This window comes from Zootoca vivipara, chromosome 12 (genome assembly GCF_965207765.1).
Source record: "Zootoca vivipara chromosome 12, rZooViv2.hap1.1, whole genome shotgun sequence".
NCBI classification, from domain to species: Eukaryota; Metazoa; Chordata; class Lepidosauria; order Squamata; family Lacertidae; genus Zootoca; species Zootoca vivipara.
The window spans coordinates 32,149,202-32,168,992 of NC_142595.1; the positions used below are offsets into that span (position 1 = coordinate 32,149,202).

A 19,791-nucleotide genomic window follows, 5' to 3' on the forward strand; every position below is an offset into this window, starting at 1 on the left:
AAATTGTGCTCACCATGATGGTGAACCCGCATTGTGGCTTATATTGCATGTTCAGATACAGTAAGCCTGCCTCTCATTGTCATTGCCTCCCAGTGTTTTTACTGAATACATAGGCCTACATTATTGAATCAAAACAGGCAAAAACTTTATTGGTTACTCTGACCCTTTTAATGAAATACCCCATTTCCTGGAAGGGGAAGGCACAACCCTACAATTCTTTCAATTAAATATCATGAATCCTACCCAATGCCTAACCATCGAAGTTGTGATAAAGGCTGTGAGGGAGTTAAAAACCACAAGACATGCCAATTTGTCGGGAGATAAAATTCCTTCCTGGCCCCAAATACAGTGATTCCTTGGCAAGGTCTAGAAGCAAACAACAAATCATCACACCAGGAAACTACAAAATTTTAGGGCAGGGAGGTAGGAGACAAAATGAATCCAAAAGTTGCTTACAAAAAATAAATAACAATAACATAACAGAGCATAATAAAACATCATAAAACCATCCAAAATCAGAGTACAATATTTCCCTTAAATTGACTTTTTACAAAATTCTTCCATTTTCCACCAACAAGTGATGTCTTACTACGGGCAATACCTGTGGGAGATAACTTTGAACACTTTCATTATCACAAATTGCTAAATGTCATCACTCATCTTGCCAATTCCCACATGGATTTTTGTGAAATCTCAAGCACAATAATTAATGCAGCCTGAAAGCTAATATTAAGTGTCTGTGAGTTTTCCTTTATCAAAAATTTTATAGCCTTTGAAAAGGCTTGTTGTGTATAACAGATTGAACCCGGGCATTCTGCATAACGAAGTCGCTCACAATGATTGTGGTATTTCTTTTGCCTCTTCTCATATTGTTACTGCATGTTCCTCAAACTGAGTGTGAGCCACATGCTGATATGTGTGCTGTGGTAGATCGTTTCCAGCTCCCATATCAATATTATGAGATAGGTGAGCTAACCATTGGAGCAATTCTTACTCAGTATGGCTGCATTTTTGAAGAAATATCATTTAGTGAACACCCCACAACAAAATTTCTACATGAACTGAAAGAATTTGCGTAAGGATGTTTTCCCTCTCTGCATGTGTTGTGTCAGATCATAAGTACTAAGGAAAAGGCAATGAAAGGGAATGTAGTGGTTGTAGACTAGGGATGGGGAGCGAATTTGTGGCCCTCCAGACTACGCTTCCCATAGTCTCTGACGATCGACAAACTTTCTGGAGCTGATGGGAGTTTGAGTCCATCCACATCTAGAGGACCATAGGTTCCTTCTCCCTGTTGTAAACACACACGTAGGTCCAAAGCAAACTCATAATTACCTTTTAGTAACTTGTACAAATTTATTTCTTAGGAAGGCATGAAGAACAGTATGATACAATGCTATAATCTTAGGAAACTGTATAAAAGCCTAGTATGTTCTAATCAAAACAGCTTCCTACCATCATAAGCAATTTGCCTTATACTTGCTTAAATGTCACTGATCAAACTTTGGACTAATGAATACTTTCCTACTGAACTGATAAGATCTAAACTTTGTAACAAAATACGCTTAAGCACTATTTATTGTCTTAGGCTAATATTTACTTTGGATATTTATGTCTTATATATTTATCAATAAAAATGAACCAAGAATTCAAAGATTTCCCTACTCATAACTAAAATTAAAGTAGTGGTAATCAGTTACAGGTGATGAGACTAGGACTCCCTGAACACAGGAACGATGCACTAACAGCACTAGCAATCACTTAATCTGTTAATAGACTTACACCAGTGTGGTGTAGTGGTTAAGAGTGGTAGACTCGTAATCTGGGGAACCAGGTTAATGTCTCCGCTCCTCCACATGCAGCTGCTGGGTGACCTTGGGCAGGCCCGGCTCTAGGGGTAGTCTTGGTGGCGCGGGGTGCTAGGGCGCCGGGCCGGCAGGTGGGCGCTGCACACTGCGCCCGCCCACCAGGGCGGGGGCGCCGGAGCGATCTCCGCGCCAGGGCGCCAGGGCGCCCAACCTGCTTGAGATGGCCCTGACCTTGGGCTAGTCACACTTCTCTGAATTCTCTCAGCCCCACCTGCCTCACAGGGTGTCTGTTGTGGGGAAGGAAGGGAAAGGAGATTGTTAGCCACTTTGAGACTCCTTTGGGTAGTGATAAAGCGGGATATCAAATCCAAATCCAAATCCAAACACCATACAAGCAATGAAAGCCACAGATCGGGTCCTCCCTAATAAGAGGGCACGTGTTGTTGTGGGTGGGAACGTTTGGATGGCCACAACACCCTATTGGAGGTCCCTCGATGCTGGGTGCAATCTGACCAATGGGAGGCCAGCAAAGGTACACCGAGGGACCTCTATTTAAGCCCATGCACGTATCTCTGAGCTTCTTTGGGGCCTATGCATTGGAACACCAGCATCGTGTTCGCTGCCACCCAAAAGAGAGAAGTGATCCGGAAAGGAGAGTTATCTACTTACAGCATACGGTGATCTGTTTTCATTTCTCACTTCTTTCCCCATTTTATTTCTTTATTTCTTTAGTTACCTTAAATTTCCCCTCCTTTTCTTTTCTTTTCTTTCCTTCCCTTCCCCTCCTCCCCGCCCCACCCCATTCCTAAGGGTTTTTTCCCCCTTTAGCCTTCAGCCCCTGCGAGCCTTTGGGCTTTCTGCCGCTTTAGCGGCTGGCTGTGAGCTCCTTTTTCACTCTGGCTGCAGCGTTGGGGCTTGGAGTGGCTTACCGGGTCGTTTTCCAGCTGCCGGCTTCCTGGCTGGTTGGCTTTTCACATACCTGTTTGTTGCGGCTGCAGAGTCCCCCCCCCTTTAAAAAAATATTAGCTCGCAGCTGGGTTATTTATTTATGTGAGAGTTACCCTCTCCTGGTAGCTGCTGTCTGGGGTTTTTGGGGAAATTTGACGGGTTGGGAACTCCCCTCCCCCAGTTGCACATTCTGCCTGCCATTTTGCCTTCTTTCTGGGACGTAGCTGGTAATTTTTGGTGGGAGCACCATCTTAGATTGGCTGGGCACCATCTTGGATTGGCTGGGCACCATCTTGTTTTGGTGGGAGCACCTTATTAATTGCGCAGTGCAATTTAATTGATTAATTTAGCTGTTTTCTTTGGTCTGTTGGGATCGCAATTCCGGTTAAACGGAACCCAAGTCCTGCTCTTCCCACTCTTCCCATTAAGTGGGTTATTACACAGCCATCATAGGCACTGCGTTCAGCATCCGTTTCAGGGAACTTGATTCCCTGGCTCAGCATTTTGGAAGGCAGCCTACTCCGCAACCTGGCCTTTCCTCATCCTCTACTGTTTTTGAGGCTCATGGCCCTTCCAACATGTGTGAAGGGAGTGTGAATTTGGCTGCACCTGCACCTTCATTTTCACAGTTTCAGCAGTCCAGGATCCCTGTCCAAGCTAGGCCCAGAGGGCCTAGGGCCTAGGGCTTTGGATCCTTCGATGCAGCGGGCCTTCCAATCAGGCCTTCCTTGCTTGCAGTTTATACCCCTGGGGCCTGGAAGTTCTGACTCTCAGGGTGGGCAGCAAAGGGGGGGTCCCTTTTCATGACAAAGCCCCTCACATGCTGTTGCTTCTGCTTCCTTGCAGGTTCGCTCCCCCCCACCACCATGGGTGATATTCGACATTCAGTCGTCTGAGGAGGATTTCCCATTGCCTAGTGTTCCCTCTTTGGGAGGCAATATTTTATTTATTTGTTTGTTTGTTTATTTATTTATTTATACCCCGCCCATCTGGCTGGGTTTCCCCAGCCACTCTGGGCGGCTTCCAACAGAAAAATGAAATACAATAATCTATTAAACATTAAAAGCCTCCCTAAACAGGGCTGCCTTCAGATGTCTTCTAAAAATCTCTTTGACATCTGATGGGAGGGCATTCCACAGGGCAGGCGCCACTCCTGAGAAGGCTGTCTGCTTGGTTCCCTGTAACTTGGCTTCTCGCAACGATTTGAATGAATGCCTGCTGTTATTGCAGTTTGAAAGCACGTCAAAGTGCAAGTAGATAAATAGGTACCACTACAGAGGGAAGGTAAACGGCGTTTCCGTGTGCTGCTCTGGTTCGCCAGAAGCGGCTTTGTCATGCTGGCCACATGGCCTGGAAGCTGTACGCCAGCTCCCTCGTCCAATAACACGAGATTAGCGCCGCAACCCCAGAGTCAGTCATGACTGGACCTAGTGGTCAGGGGTCCCTTTACCTTTACCTTTAATGACCTAACAGTTGAGTTAGGTGTTCCCTTGTCTGCTGACAAGACAGAAGGCCCAGTCACTGGATTATCTTCTCTTACATTGGCTCCCTACATTTCTCCCTGAGAGAGTCTCATGCTCTACCCGACCGAGTTATCCTATTATTTCAGGTAATTCATCACTTACTTTTTTTCTCCCTCCTTTCAGTCTTTCCATACTCTGCTATCCAGCTGTATTATTATTTTTTGTATCTTCTCTTTTCTCCCCATTATTTTTCTCAACCAAAGAAACATACTGTATGATGCTCATATTCATTCAATATTGTGGGCCGCTTTTTTAAAATGACATTTATTTATTTATATTGACTGATTGATTGATTGATTTATAAATGTTCTATAATAGTAACTTCAGCTGTATCTCTGATTTTGCTGTTCAAAGAGATCCATTGCTGTTGGAGTGTGACTTCAGAGGTGGATTTAGGTTAGTATTACTGGATCCAACACACTGGGCACCAAGCTTAGAGGGCATTGGAATGCATCACAACTAGGAATATTGTATTGGTGAGTGGCTGATAGATTTCACAGAAAGTTGGGTTCAATGTGGGTTCCCCCCCCCCGGTTTTTCGTTAGGTTTCTTTTTTGAAGTCAATAGAAAAGAAGTAATCAATTACTTTTTATTTTGCATTGTTTTGATGTTTCCTTTACAATGAAATAAATAAAAAAATTCCTTCAGTAGCACCTTAAAGACCAACTAAGTTTTAATTTTGGTATGAGCTTTCGTGTGCATGCACACTTCTTCAGATACACTGGAAACGGCTGGCCGTATCTGAAGAAGTGTGCATGCACACGAAAGCTCATACCAAAATAAAAACTTAGTTGGTCTTTAAGGTGCTACTGAAGGAATTTTTTTTATTTTGCTTCGACTCAGACCAACACGGCTACCTACCTGTAAATGAAATAAATGTAAGTTATCCAAGTTACACAATATGGATTTCTTGAGCAGCACATTCACAGTTGCCACAGTCTGCCCCACTGTCAAACATCTCTTACCATCAGAAAGTACTTCCTAATGCAGGCATCCCCAAACTTCGGCCCTCCAGATGTTTTGGACTACAATTCCTATCATCCCTGACCACTGGTTCTGTTAGCTAGGGATCATGGGCCAGGGCTGTCTTAAGGTCCTCGGGCGCCCTGGTGCAGGGATCCCTCGGGCGCACGCCCCCCCCCACGCTTAAAAAAAAGAAAAGAAGGGAAACTCACGGCGGCCCCCGCACCTCACAGCCGCGCTGTGCCGGAGGCCGCTGGATAAGCAACCCGGTGCTACTGAGGCGCGACAGGAGCTGCTCGCGGCCGGGCCGCCTCTGAGTGTCGCGGGCCATTTCCGTGGCCCGCCTGCCGAGCTCTGCGCGCCGGCCAGAGACGCAGCTGGGTGAGTGCAGGATGCGGCCGTCAGGGTTTCTTCCCGCCAACACGGCGCTGCGTTTCATTGGTAGAGGAGCTGACATGTAGCTTCGCCTCTACCAATGAAACGTAGCGCTGGGGTGACCCTGGCGCTGCAGAGCGGAACAGGGTCCTAGTGCCCCTGTTCCACTCGCTTACCTCCCTGCTCTCCCGGCGCGGCTGGTGGAGGAAAAAGGGAGGCCACCGCAGAGCTCCCGCACTTGCTGGGGCGCCCCCCCCAGCGCCCCCCTGATCGCCCAGGCGCCATGGTGCATTGCGCCACTGGAGTCAATGGGTGAGCCGGGCCTGTGGAGGGCCGCAGTTTAGGGATGCCTGTCCTAATACTTAGTTGCAATCTCCTTTGTTTTAACTTGAAGCCATTGATTTTTGTCCTACCCTCCTGGGTAGGAGAAAACAAGCTTGTTCCATCTTCTGCATGACAGCTCTTTAGATATCGAAGGATGGCTATCATATCTCCCCTCAGTCTTCTCTTATCCAGAGCTTTCATCCCTCCTGTGATTTTCAGCAATTGGTTCGGAGAAGCCTTACTGCCTCCAACCATGGAGCTGTCCAATCATGACGAGTGGCCATTTTGATCACCTAATTCTCCATGGATTTGTTTAATCCTATTTTAGAGCCATTCAAGTTACTGGCCATCACTGCCTCCTGTTGCTTGAAACCATGCAGGGCGTGGGCTGGGCTGGGGCCTGCTCTTGTGCTTGAGTCCCACTAGTGGGTTTCCTTCAGGCATCTAGTAGGCCACTGTGGGAACAGGATGCTGGACTAGAAGGGCCATTGGCCTGACTGAGCAGGCTATTCTTATATTGTTTTATTTTCTTATATTCTTAAATGGACAGTTCTCTGAATTAACTGTTTTGTAAAAAGTCAAGGGCACTTCAAGGAATAAGAAGATAGGTCCTCTTGTGGATTACAAATTGCTTAAGAAACAGCGAGCAAATCGGAGGAATAAATTGAGAGTTCACCAAATGGATAGAAGTAAAAAAAAGTGGAGTCCCCCAAGGATCAGTATTGGGACCTGTGCTTTTTAACATAAATTATGTAACTCTAGATTAACAATCTAGAACTTGAGAACATACCCCTTAGGAGGCAGTAATGAACACAAACTTGGATGCCTTTAAAAGAGGATTGGACAAATTTAGGGAGGATAATGGCTGCTAATAAAAATGTCTACACTCTGCATTCATGGGCAGAGTGACTAATGATTCTAAATATCAGTTGCTGGAATCTACAGAGAGGGAGAATTCACTTCCAATTGAATCCTACTTGTTAGTTTCTTCCAGGCATGTGGTTGGCTACTGTCAGAAAAGGATGCTGGATTACATGTGCCATTGATGTAATCCAGCAGGCCATTCTTACATTCTTTGCTCTTTAGCTAATTAATCATCCACCCAAATGACCTCAAAGTTGGGTTATGCTATCATAAAATTGTCATAACAGTCCTTGAAATAGAGCAGAATATTGCCCTGGAATGCAGAGTAATCCTGAAACTCCAGTAAAACATAAGTTATGGTCAGTATCCTAAAACTATCCAGCTGTCATAACAAGCAGGCTTATCTCTTAAGTCAGATTTTTTTTTTTAAAAAAAATATTTTGTTATATTGTTCAGCCACAAGTTTTGCACATTGCAATACACTGAGGAGACATCTTTGAAAACTTTGATTATCACAAATTATTAGTTGTCCTCATGCATATTGCCAAATCCCATGTGGATTTTCTCCGATCACAATCACAATAATTAACAAACTCTGAAAGTAGATATTGAATATTCAGTGCTGGGATGTTGGGTGCTGAAGAGGTTACAGCTGTCAGACTGATCTGTGTGAGAATGCCATCCTCAGAAAGGGTCCAGAGCCACTGAACAGGCTGGAGGTTGATTTTGGATTGATGCTGGGCATTCTGCATGAATATGTGGCTCAAGATGACAGGGTTGTTTCTTTTGCCTCTGCTTCTCTTGTTTCTGCGACTCCCTCAGACTGACTGTGAGTCACATGACATTATGCGTACCATGGTTGATTCCCCCCAGTTCCCACATCAATATTATCAGTCAGGGGACCTAACAATTGGATTTATGGTTACTCAGTATGGCTTCTTATCTGATGAACTATCATTCAGGGTACATCCCACAAACGAGTATCTGGAAGGACTAAAACTTCTGTAAGGAGTATGTTTTCTCTGCGTACTTCAGGCCAGGTCATAACTATTACTACTACTTGAAAAATGTGGTTTTAAAAAGTCCTTAATGAATTCTGGGTATGTTATAGACATATATCAAGACGTAAGGCTGTGTACCTGCTAGATCTACTCAACAAACCCCTGCTATGTCCTCCACATTAACTCACAGGGTTTCCCCTTCACATTTCCCCTTTCCAGCTGCATTTCTGAAGCCATTTCTATCTTCTGTAATGTAGCCCTACTTTGCACTGATTCTCACCTTTGTCTTCAAAACCAGGTTTGTGTGTGAGGGGAGGAGAAGATGCTTTTCTTAGCTAAAGTAGTTTGAGTAAATGGAGGTGAAGTGAAGCTAGAAAAAAGTAGTACTTTAAAAACAAAATGTGGGGAGGGGGACACACCAAGGGATTTAAAACCAATCAATCAATCAAACCAACCAACCACTTTTAGGCAGGAGAAATAACAGATAAGGGTAGACCACGGAAGCTAAGAGTGAAAAGCTAACGCAACAGAACTCTTCTCCAAGCCGCCTTTTCACTGCATTCATATTTTGTTTTAAACTGCTACCCCCCTTGTTGAACCCTCTTCACACTGCTGAAACCTCTGCTTTCATTTAAAACCACCGGATAATTATTCTGTGTTCACTTCTCATTGCACTCAGACTTCTCTGTTGTTCATTCCTCAGCAGCTTCTTGAGTGAGAGATAACTATGCGGAGCTCCCAAATATTCCATAGTACTCAAACCTATGTCTTTGGCAATTTCCCTCACATTTCCTCCAAATCCTGCTTTATTGAAACTTCTACCAGTGTTTAAACCACGGATTTCCCCCTTCCCTTCTTGCTCCCTTGCCAGGGCCACTGCTATTGTGCAACCTGCCTTCAGCTTTGTTTCCCTACGCCACTCTGGTTTCATGCAAAGCCATGATTGTGATGTGGCATTACAAATCTTCCATAGGGGCTGAACAATGGTGTGTTTGTGTGTGTATGTTTGGGGGCAGTTGAGTTTAATCCTTAGAAAATGTATACTGTAAGAGCACTGCAGTTTCTAATCAAACCTGACTGAGAGTACAATCTTGTGTACCTTCAGTTTATACACAGCTAATATGATTTTGGATTTGTTAATGCTTTACCTTTGGAATCTTAAGATCTATGGTTCAGAGCAATAAATGTTTAAGAACTACTACTGTGAATCTTAAGTTATGATATTATTTTTTTATATTTTTTTATTCCTCCAATACTGCAAAGTCATATAATGTGTGTGTGTGTGTGTGTGTATTGTGAACAAGATCTCATTTAATACTGTAGTGTAATACATTAAAGAATAAAACATGCATATTGTGTTACCTGACTAGAAGGTTATTAAAACATGGGGGGGCAGTTGTTAGAAAAATAATATGTATATTAATAAACATTTATTAATAAAAAGGGGGAATGGATCCATAGATATTATACCAGTGAACAATATTTATTAATTGCAAAGTTTTCCATGTTCTGGCTATTACCGTGCTAGCTACTGTTAGTAAATTTACTATTAAATTCTTTCTTATAAAGCAGACAGGATTCTATCCTAATATTACTTCCAGTTAGATGTAGGGTCATCTAACAAATATTTTAAAAACTGATGGTTGATGAAGTGCTATATATATCCGCCTTAATTAACTCTTTCTTCAGTTCAAGGACAAAGAACTACCAGCGTATCTTGTCTTTGGCATTTGCTGTCAAGGAGATAAACGAGAATCCTGAACTTCTACCAAATGTCAGTCTTGGCTTCCACATTTATGACAGTTATACAAATGCAAGGATGACTCATCAGAACACCCTGAAACTTCTTTCCAGTCATAAAACTGCAGTCCCCAATTTCAAATGCAATAAGCAGAAGAATCTGATGGCCGTCATTGGAGGACTTGACTCTGAAATATCCCTTTACATGGCTACACTTTTAGGCATCTACAAGATTCCACAGGTAAAATATTTGGATTGGCTATGCAGCTTTCCCACATGGAACCCCAGCCAGATGGATGGGATATAAATAATAAGTTTATTATTATTATGTGAGATAATATTTACTTTTCTACTATTGGCTTTTGAAGTTTTTCTTTTGTTCTTTTTGAAAAGAAAGTGTAAGTCCACAGGTATAATATTTGGATTGGCTATGCAGCTTTCCCACATGGAAACCCAGCCAGATTGATGGGATATAAATAATAAGTTTATTAGTATCATGTGAGATAAATACAATTGCTACCACTTAAGGATATGTCTTGCAGCTGGGCCAGAGCATCCCCCGCTGTCAATCTCATTCCACTGTCACTGGCATAGAATGGGTAGTGAAAGATAGAATAAGAATCCTAGCAACTGACTAAATAATCTCATAAATGAAGTCTTCCTTGTTCATTTGAATAAAATATACAATAAAATACTAGCGACCAAAGAAGTGGTACAAGTAGTAAATTACTTCTGGGCCATAAACACCTTTCACCACATGTGCATAATCAACTGCTTTGTGCAGCAGAATTAACACTACTTCAAGTGCCACATAATGCCCCTGCTGCATTTGTAAGAACTTAACTATTTAGTGTGACAGAGCCTTCATTTAGTAACACCCTGTATATTGAGATCAAGCAGGAACCTTCACTGTATTCTTTTTGGTACCTGCTAAAAACATTCTTGTTTAGACAAGCCTACCCAGATGCATTTTAACTTTTGCATATTTTGCATATTTTAAAGTAGGCTTGTTTCAGATGTTGTTTTAATCAATAAGTGTATAAATTTTGTGAAATAAATAAAAAAGTGCCAAAGTGTAGCCAACCCAAAACGCACCATTACAACATGTAAATGGGAACAGGAATAACACACTAGACAAATGGTTCCCTCCTCACTCAAAAGTTCCATGTACCCCCTCTACCCCTTAGCCCACTCTCATTCCCTAGATTACCACAAAAGCATTAAGTCATTGGAGAACACTGAAAGGAAAGAGCATCCTTCATGTTCTCTGAAGAGGGAACCTTTAGCTTTATAGCATTTGGTGAGAAGCTGTACACCATTTCTGGAAAGCAACACTTCCAAGAATGCCTTGACAGGAGTGCAACATAATATGAGGCAATGTTTCTCTCAAGTCCTTCTTGCATATGTAGGCAGTGCAGAGCTGAGTAACAAAGTTTGAACTTGCAAAGCAAAACGATTTTTTAAAAAGTTAACATCAACAAAAAGTAAAAAGTGGAAACTATTTGGCTACTTTGTAAGGTGAATGAAGGTCAGTGGAAAGTCCCTGCTACTGTATATAGTTTGAAGCAATTTGTTTTCTCCATTATAACTTTTCAGGAGTATCTTATGTCACCCACACTCACCCAATGAGCTCTTGAAAAAAAGTCTTTCCTGACATTTCCCTGAAATTTACACATCTTTTCACTTAGATTGCCTATTGTATAATTGCTCCAGTGACGCATGTTAAAACCCATCTCCCTTCATTCTACCGGATGGTGTCTAATGAAGAATATCAGTATGCAGGGATAGCTCAGCTTCTTCTGCATTTTCAATGGACGTGGGTTGGGATCCTCACCATGGACGATGATAATGGAGACAAGTTTATCCAAACCTTGATTCCAATGCTTTTGAAACATGGAATCTGTATAGCACTCAAGGGGAAAATTCCAGCCACCGCTCAAGCGGCAGAGGCCTTCAGTTCCATTGACTCCTTTGATTCCATCTTGGACGAAGCTATTTATCTATCGAACACCAGTGTTCAAGTGTTGGTTGTAAATGCAGAAACTATTACTATCTCTTTTTTGTTATATAAAATATATGCATATGCAGCAGTGGAGGAAATCCTACCATTAGCTATAGGGAAAGTATGGATCATGACAGCCCAATGGGATTTCTCAGCAGACACAACACAGGTGGATATGGATATGCAAGTCTTTGATGGTGCCTTCACTTTTGCAATACACTTAAATGAAGTGCGGGGCTTCAGAAAATTCCTGCAGACCCTTCGTCCTAAATCAAAAAATGAAGATGGGTTTATTTTGCTCTTCTGGGAAAGGGCATTCAGCTGCTCATATTCTGATTCTATGGACGGCATGGAAAACAATAATGGCTGTAGTGGTGAAGAGAATTTGGAGAGCCTCCCTGGAACACTTTTTGAAATGAGCATGACCGGCCAAAGCTACAGCATCTACAATGCAGTTCATGCCATAGGACATAGTTTACATAAGATGTACTCAGCCAGGCAGAAACACAGAGCCATGCCAAACAGAGGTAGAGTGAGCCCAGTAAAAGTACAACCTTGGCAGGTAGTGTTCCTCATCCAAAGTGAATTTCTAAAGTTAATTTTGGTTAATTTCATTGTACACAGGTTGTACATTGACAATAAAGGTATTATTATTATTATTATTATTATTATTATTATTATTATTATTAAGCTATATGCACATATTTGCTATATACAAAATGCAGTAAAAATGATGACTGTAGCGAATAAGAATAAATATAGAGATTTTTTTAAAAAAAGGAAAATACAGGGGGAACAGGAAAACCAACAGCAAATGAAAATACAATGCCTACAACTATCACATACGAAAAGTTAGGCAGTTGACTTCATTTTTGTTTTAGAAACTCTGTCACTCTCATTCTTCCACAAAATAGTGTTGGAATTGTAAGAATGCAGCCCCCCCCCACAACATATTACAATTACTATTACTAGTATTATTATTATTAATTGAATTTATATACCGCCCTAAGCCTAGAGGTCTCACGGTGGTTCACAGAAAAGATCAACATAAAAACCACAATATATATAATCAAAATAAAAAGAGCTGCCCGATAACACCTCCCCATTGTTCCCATTGGTGCACTAGTGGGAATTGTTATTTCGGAAGATGTTCGGGAGGACCCGTTCTGGGGTGACCTCTAGGATATTGGCTTGGTGTCCAGCCTGGGCTAGGCTGCACATTCCCTTGCAGCCTCCCTGACTTTCCAGTCCCCTCCTGCCATTCTCATTTGCAGTGGTGGCAGCGGTAAGCTGGTATGTGACTGAGGGGTGACTTCACTTCATTATTTATTTAGCTTTTGAGGCCTCCAGTCCAGGAACTTCATTGGGGTGCTCTCAGTCCCAGTGGGATCAAGATCATCAAGGTGTGGGGGTGTGAGGCTCCGTGCTGCCTCTTCACTTGTCATTTTGGGCTCCCCAGGCTCCCTTTTGGTAGCTGTCATGGTGATGGTGGTGTGGGGACCAGACAAGCAGTTTGGTTGGTGCTGGCGTTCCCTAGGGGTTCATTGCGGCTATGGCGCTCACTATCTTGCCTCGCCGGAAGTCCCTCTTTTTAAATTGTTTGGATTTTTTTCCCTTTTCATTCTAGCTTCACTCTTTCTTGCAAAGTATCTCCTTTAACAACAGTGCTGGTGACAGAGTGTCCTTTGACGAGAATGGTGAATTAGTATCTGGATTTGATATTGTAAACTGGGTACTTTTCCCCAACAAATCGATTTTACGCGTGAAAGTAGGAGGGATGGATCCACAGGCTTTACCTGATCAGAAATTCACGGTGGATGAAGAGGCTATCACATGGCACCGAATATTTAACCAGGTAGGATCCAAATATAGAAATTAGATAAAACTTAAATTAGTAAGCGGCACAATAAAGAACCATGACTCCATTCAGTGATTCCATTCAGTAGGAGAATAATCTATCTGTCTACTTATTTATATGTATATGGAAAACGTAAGACAAAGTGCTAAATTGGAAGAGTTCCAACAATGAGCCTTCATAATTCTTCCCACCCTGATATACAGTATTATAATTCTCAGTAACATATATGGGGGACTAAATCATAGAGCAGAGTGATTGACTAAATGATTATTTTCTCTCTTATTCATTCAGTTATATACTGCCCATATATATTAACACCTCATTATTTAAAAAGTATAAAGGCCAATCCAAATTTTAAAACACTGGAATAAATAAATGTAAGTTGGTGCAAGAGAATGTAAATTAAAACTGCTGCCCTACTGTATTATTTTGACAAATTGATTATACATGTGTGGCTTCCAGAAAAATCGATTCAAGCTCATCATCGGCCAGCTCTTGAAGTTGCTGATTTCGACACGATCTGTTTGTTTTACCTTTCAGTAAGATTAGAAATGAGAATGCAGGACCAGTGAAGAGAACAGAGCAAGGCTCCAGGACACTAGAAACAACCAGCTTAGATTTTTGATATCAAATTCTGTTCCTAATTATGCTTGGTTGTGTCTTAGAGAACTCCTAACATAGAACTAAGAACGGCGAGGATATCACACCAGGACTTTAATATAGAAAAAAAATATGCTCATTAGGAAAAGGACCCTTTGAAGTTGATGCCTCGTTCATTATTTTCATTTTTTTCCCCATTTTCCCTTTCTATCGATCTGGCATTAATCTACAAAATTATTGTGGGATTTGATGCTTTTTGAATCACTTAAATTTCATTTTCCATGGGGCCCAATGTTCTCGACAGCAGCGTTGAGTGTGGGTGTTTCTTTCTTTTTGTAAAGGTACATCAATTTATTTCTCTTCATTTTTAATGGATAGGTGCTGCCGCTTGCCAGGTGTAATGATCACTGTCATCCAGGCTACAGCAGAAAAAAGAAGGAGGGGGAGCCATTTTGTTGCTATGATTGCACTCCGTGTCCGGATGGAAAGATTTCAGACCAGAATGGTAGAAGACATAGTGACCTGAATATGGATTGTACCATTGAATCCCCTTTTTCTACTGTCAATCTAGTTCCCTAAAACAGAATGTGGTTGGCAATTGTCTAGTTCTGACATAGATCCATAAACATTTTATATCAAGTCCAGATAATGTGTTTGGTATACTGCCAAATTTCGTCACCATCACCATGCTTTTCTAGAAGGGATTTGCATCTGTTATTCTAAGTCAAATAACTGTGTTTTTATATTTTGGTATGAGCTTTCGTGTGCATGCACACTTCTTCAGATATCTGAAGAAGTGTGCATGCACACGAAAGCTCATACCAAAATATAAACTTAGTTGGTCTTTAAGGTGCTACTGAAGGAATTTTTTTATTTTGCTTCGACTCAGACCAACACGGCTACCTACCTGTAACTAGAACTGTGTTTTTGATGTACATCTTGATACAGAACATTCATATCATGGGTGTAGTTGAAATCTCTGGAAGACGGAGATTTGTGCTTCACCCATAGTGTATTCACACCATTGGTGTAGTTCAGGCATCCCCAAACTTCGGCCCTCCAGATGTTTTGGACTACAATTCCCATCTTCCACAACCAGTGGTCCTGTTAGCTAGGGATCATGGGAGTTGTAGGCCAAAACATCTGGAGGGCCGCTGTTTGAGGATGCATGGTATATTTATACATTGATTTCTACACCTCCCACATGTATGGTTGCAGAGTCTTGTTATTGTCTTGCCTAAGAAATGTCAAAAATATTTTTATATAAGTGAAAATACAACAAGAACGGTCTACTCTGATAGAGTGTGTGAGTTTATATGTATATGTGTTCCAAAGATGAATGCTGAAATGATCCAGCTTGCTTAATCCCAGCTGGATGTTCTGAGACCAAAAGAGCAATGGCACCAATGTAGAGGAAGAAACTTTCAGAAAGTATTCCCATCTACTCTTATTTAATCACTCAGTTCTATGCTGAGTTTGACATCTTTGATTACTGAACGATTGATACAAACTTTGTCCCATTTTCAGATATGGACAACTGTTTCCAATGCCCAGAAGGTCAATTCTCAAACAAGAACAAAGATAACTGCCTTCCTAAGATTCTTAACTTTCTCTCTTTCACGGAGGTCTTGGGGACCACTTTAGCCTTCTTTATTTTGTTTTCTTCTCTAATCACAGCTGCAGTGCTGGCGATTTTCATTAAGAACAAGGACACCCCAATCGTCAAAGCCAACAATCGGGAGCTCACCTACTCTCTTCTCATCTCTCTATTGCTTTGCTTCCTGTGCTCCTTGCTATTCATTGGCCGACCGAACCTAGTGACCTGCTACTTAAGACAAACAGCATTTGGTATCATATTCTCAGTGGCTGTCTCCTGCATTTTAGCAAAAACCATTATTGTGGTTTTGGCTTTCATGGCCACCAAGCCAGGATCCAGGATGAGAAAATGGGTGGGGAAAAGATTGGCCAGTTCTGTTCTTCTTGGCTGCTCCATTATTCAAGCCATTATATGTGCTGTTTGGTTATGTACTGCTCCTCCATTTCCACATTTTGATATGCATTCTCTGACAGAAGAAATCATACTGGAATGCAATGAAGGGTCTGTGACTCTGTTCTATTGTGTTCTGGGCTACTTAGGATTTCTGGCCACTGTCAGCTTCATTGTGGCTTTTCAGGCCAGGAAGTTGCCAGATAGTTTCAATGAAGCCAAGTTCATCACTTTTAGCATGTTGGTCTTTTGCAGCGTTTGGTTGTCTTTTGTTCCTTCTTATTTAAGCACAAAAGGAAAATACATGGTAGCTGTGGAGATCTTCTCCATTTTGTCCTCTAGTGCTGGGTTACTAGGTTGCATCTTTGCCCCCAAATGCTACATAATTATCTTGAGGCCTTCCTTGAACACAAAGGACCAGCTAATAAGGAGAAATATTTAGGAAATTAATTGTTTGGATATTTATGTATACAAAGATATTCAATTGAGAAATTTATTCAAAGCAAATATACAGTATGTACTAACTTCTTCAACTTTTCAAGTCTTCTCCATTGAGTGCTTTTGTAAAAAAAAAAAACAGATTTAATAGATTTAAACATCTTGTTGTGTACAAACTTTGGATGACAGTTTAGAATAGTGGTTAATTGTCACTGGTTATGAATCTGACTCAATTCACTAGCCATTGTCTGTTGCAAACTATTGTCTGTAATTTGTGCAAAATGCTAAGTCAGCATTTGTGAAGAAGTTCTGCTCTAGGCTATAGAGCAGGAGGTGGAAAAATGATGAAGCAATAAAAAGGCCAATAAGAGTACTATCAATTATTTATGGTTATGAGAAGTATACTGGTCAATATGTTAATATATTACAGCAACGAGCCGTTTCCTCCCATTTGAAAAAATCCAGTACCAGGTATATTGAAGTGCTAGTTTCATAAACATAAAATAAGAACTGTTGCTGGGGGCATTAGCAGTGATGCTAAGTTGTATTTGTGTTTAGAAGAAACTTGAAAGAAAAGTTGATTTGCAGGCATGCTTACATTTTATGTTTCTTCGTGTATGATAATATTTCCAAGGACAAATTCAACTTTTCACATTGTTATTATCATAAATAACATATACCCCAGATCTACAATGAATTATCTGTTATATAATCTCAAGTTGCAATAAAAATCCTGAATTAAATTATCATTATTGTTATCATCACAATCATCATCATTTTTCACACAAAATTCTACCTTTTATTACCACCACATTGTTCCTTCCCCACTTGAATGAAATTGTATTATATATTTTTATCTGAGGGTCAAGTGCCCTTTTTTATAAACCTCTTTCAGATGCACATACTCCTTCAGTGGAAGAAACACAAGTCTTCACCCTCTGGTTAGAGTAAAGGTCTATCCAAGATTATGTTTATTTAGACATGGCAATTGCATTGGAGAAGACCCCACCCACATCAGTCAGAATCTCTTATAAGTTCATCAATTAGATGTTCTGCCTAAACATACAGAGCTAACAGCTTCTTAAGTGGATGATACTTTTTTCACAACCATCTTAATAAGAAACCACAATAAGCTAACTTTAGAGGGAAAACACAAGAAAAACAGTATTGCTGAAGTCAAATCCTCCAACATTCTGTACTTCCTTTACAGGTAGGTAGCCGTGTTGGTCTGGGTCGAAGTAAAATAAAAAAAATCATTCAGTAGCACCTTAAAGACCAACTAAGTTTTTATCTTGGTATGAGCTTTCGTGTGCATGCACACACGAAATACTTCCTTTATTCTTTTACCTTCTCTGGCAACTTCATGATAACTTTCTTTTTACATCTAAGATAAACATGCCCTTAAGATAGAAGCAAGCTCAGGCCTATTAGAGGCCCAGTTCTTTGCAAACCCAGGACCCATATATTCAGCTCCCACACTTTACAGTGCCATGTTGCAGGAAAGTAGCTTGCAATGAACAGTGCTTTAAAAAAAAATATTTCTGGGATCATATTCCCTAATTTTTTTGTACTCTTTTGTAACCTGTTATATTGTCCTTAAGCTGTATCTTTAAATCATATTGTACTTTTGATCTGTAAATTGCTGCTTGTAAAAAAGATTGTACAACAATTACAGATTTAAAAAAAAATTCTAAGCAGTTTAAAAGCTTTGGAATAACTAAAATATTGACCTAAGAGATCAAGTGTATCACATATGTTCTGGTGAATTCCAACAAGCCTAATTTCCTCAGCAGTAGACACCCCTCTTGCAACCAAGCATTTTTCCATTATCCCAGCGAAATTAAGTGCAAGCCAAGTTATGCTGGCAGTACAATGTTGTCAAGTCCTAGGTGCTATCTTATCTTTAAACTAACTGATTCGAATTACCTTCCTAGGTTTTTTTTTTAATCATCAGAAAATTGTAATAATTTCTGAGGTTTTTTTGATATTCTGTTGGTACTCTGTTTGTGAGGAGCATAAGGGTTAAGCAGTCTGCTATGAAGTCTGGCCGCTGGGAGGGAGGAGGGAGGAGTACATACGGGGATCTTTCTTTGCTCTCTGTATTGTGTTTGGTTTCGTTTTCCACTGGCAACATGGAGTGCTGTTCGCCGGGAGCCGCTGATTTATTGCTGTGTAAATAAAGGACTTAGCTTAGAAGAAAGAAGCTGTCCTCTGTGATTTATTTGTGTGTTGCCCTCTGTGGCCAACACAGCTGCCGCTGTGCAAGGGAAAAACTCTGCATTTTAGCCGACCAGACATTTGGCAATCATTATGAAGATTCATATCTCATAATGTCACACTGTTTAGGGTGTGGGGCTGTGGGTAGAAAATGTGGCGTTCCACAAAGGCATCCCCAGTATTTTCAGTCAGTCATTGGAGAACACTCAATGAAGGGAGCAATCACATCCTCTGTGTTCCATGAAGAGGAGACAATTAACCTTCATAGCATTTGTCAGGAAGTGAAACTGGTGAGAAATTGGGAGCCCTTTCTGGCCATTCACACGTCCCAGAATGCCTTGAATTGCCCTAGGAATTATATCAAATAGTAGCAGCCCACTGGAACCACTGCTTTTGGGCTTATGGACCAAACACTTTTCCTCAGATCCTTTTAATGAAATACCCCATTTCCTGGAAGGGAAAAGCACAACCCTACAATTCTTCCAGTTAAATACTATGAATCCTACCAAATGCCTAACCACCGAAGTTGTGATGAAAGCTGTGAGGGAGTCAAAACCCCCAAGACTTGCCAATTTGTAGGAAGATGAAATTCCTTCCTCGTCCGAAATACAGTGATTCCTTGGCAAGATCAAGGAGCAAACAACAAGGCCTCACAAGTATCCACAAAATTTTAGGGTTAGAAGGTAGGAGACAAAATGAATGCAAAGACAGTGGTACCTTGGTTTAAGTACACAATTGGTTCCGGAAGTCTGTACTTAACCTGAAGCGAACTTTCCCATTGAAAGTTATGGAAAGTGGATTAATCCATTCCAGACGGTTCCACGGAGTACTCAACCTGAAGCGTACTTAACCCAAGGTATGAGTGTAATTGGTTCTGGAAGTCCGTACTTAACCTGAAGCATCCTTAACCTGAAGCGAAATTTCCCATTGAAAGTAATGGAAAGTGGATAAATCCATTCCAGACGGGTCCACGGAGTACTCATGCTGAAGCGTACTTAACCCAAAGTATTAGTGTAATTGGTTCTGGAAGTCCATACTTAACCTGTAATGGAAAGTGGATTAATACATTCCAGACGGGTCCGCGGAGTACTTAAACTGAAAGTACTCAAACCGAAGCGTACTTAAACCGAGGTATGACTGTAT

The 19,791-nt window shown here is 41.2% G+C and overlaps 1 protein-coding gene across 1 annotated transcript; it reads left to right on the plus strand.

The window, feature by feature from the left end:
- The first annotated feature begins 7,660 nt into the window (after positions 1 to 7,660).
- LOC118094744 (vomeronasal type-2 receptor 26-like) lies at positions 7,661 to 16,435 on the plus strand. The gene is made up of 6 exons (XM_088654690.1): positions 7,661 to 7,809; positions 9,496 to 9,787; positions 11,235 to 12,110; positions 13,176 to 13,403; positions 14,385 to 14,511; positions 15,534 to 16,435. Exons 1-6 carry the CDS (start codon positions 7,661 to 7,663, stop codon positions 16,433 to 16,435), a joined length of 2,574 nt encoding a protein of 857 aa, XP_088510816.1.
- Positions 16,436 to 19,791: the final 3,356 nt, after the last annotated feature.

Coding starts and splice junctions, on each gene's coding strand:
- LOC118094744 (XM_088654690.1), top strand. CDS start 7,661: ATGGTTGATTCCCCCCAGTTCCCACATCAATATTATCAGTCAGGGGAC. Junction 9,788..11,234: donor GCATCTACAAGATTCCACAG/GTAAAATATTTG, acceptor CTTTTCACTTAG/ATTGCCTATTGTATAATTGC. Junction 14,512..15,533: donor AAAGATTTCAGACCAGAATG/GTAGAAGACATA, acceptor TCCCATTTTCAG/ATATGGACAACTGTTTCCAA.